Source organism: Chlorella variabilis (assembly GCF_000147415.1).
Source record: "Chlorella variabilis unplaced genomic scaffold CHLNCscaffold_7, whole genome shotgun sequence".
NCBI lineage: Eukaryota > Viridiplantae > Chlorophyta > Trebouxiophyceae > Chlorellales > Chlorellaceae > Chlorella > Chlorella variabilis.
This window is the reverse complement of record NW_005435081.1, coordinates 424,839-425,415: the sequence shown is the minus strand read 5'-3', so window position 1 is coordinate 425,415 and position 577 is coordinate 424,839. Positions and strand designations below refer to the sequence as shown.

Below are 577 nucleotides of genomic sequence, written 5' to 3'. Positions count from 1 at the left end.
GACCCCCTATCACACACCCTTTCTGCACACACCCCCCACACCCCCCCCCCCCCCCCCCCCCCCCCGGCCACCCACTCGCGCCCCCCGTCAGCTCCTCCACATAGTCCTCCATGGCCGCCTCCAGGCACCCCAGCACCGCATCCGCCAGCGCCTGGCCCAGCTGGCCGTCGGGCGTGGACGCGCAGTAGTCTGCGGCGGGGGAGGGGGGAGGGAGTGTGTGTAGAGAGTGTGTGCAGAAAGAGTGTGTGATAGGTGCGCATGTCTGCGTAGTGTGTGTGCGTGTGAGTGCGTGCTGCTGGTTTGTAGGTAGGGTGGTGGGTGGGTGGAGCAGAGCGCGTGCGGGCGGGCGGGACAAAGTGTCGGAGGAGGCAAAGCAGGCGGCGGCGCAGCGTTCCGGCTGGAGAGGTACTGCAGCGGTACTGCAGTGGCGATACCATCGGGACCGCACCCTGGCTGCTCTTATCCAGGTTGAAGTCCTCGACGGTGGACTCCGCCAGGCGGCGGCGCAGCGCGGCAAAGCGTGACCGCAGCATGCCCGTCGCGCCGCCCTCGTCGCCGCCGCCGCGCGCCGCCTGGC

General features: G+C 70.0%; 1 protein-coding gene across 1 annotated transcript in view; it reads right to left on the bottom strand.

The window, feature by feature from the left end:
* Positions 1-577, bottom strand: part of CHLNCDRAFT_144181 (hypothetical protein) — a gene marked incomplete at both ends in the record, with an annotated part of 11,197 nt that overhangs the window by 5,530 nt on the left and 5,090 nt on the right. Inside the window, 2 exons of the mRNA XM_005848579.1 lie at positions 76-189; positions 449-572. Of these exons, the coding sequence (XP_005848641.1) occupies positions 76-189; positions 449-572 (238 nt within the window). The remainder of the gene's footprint in view (positions 1-75; positions 190-448; positions 573-577) is intronic.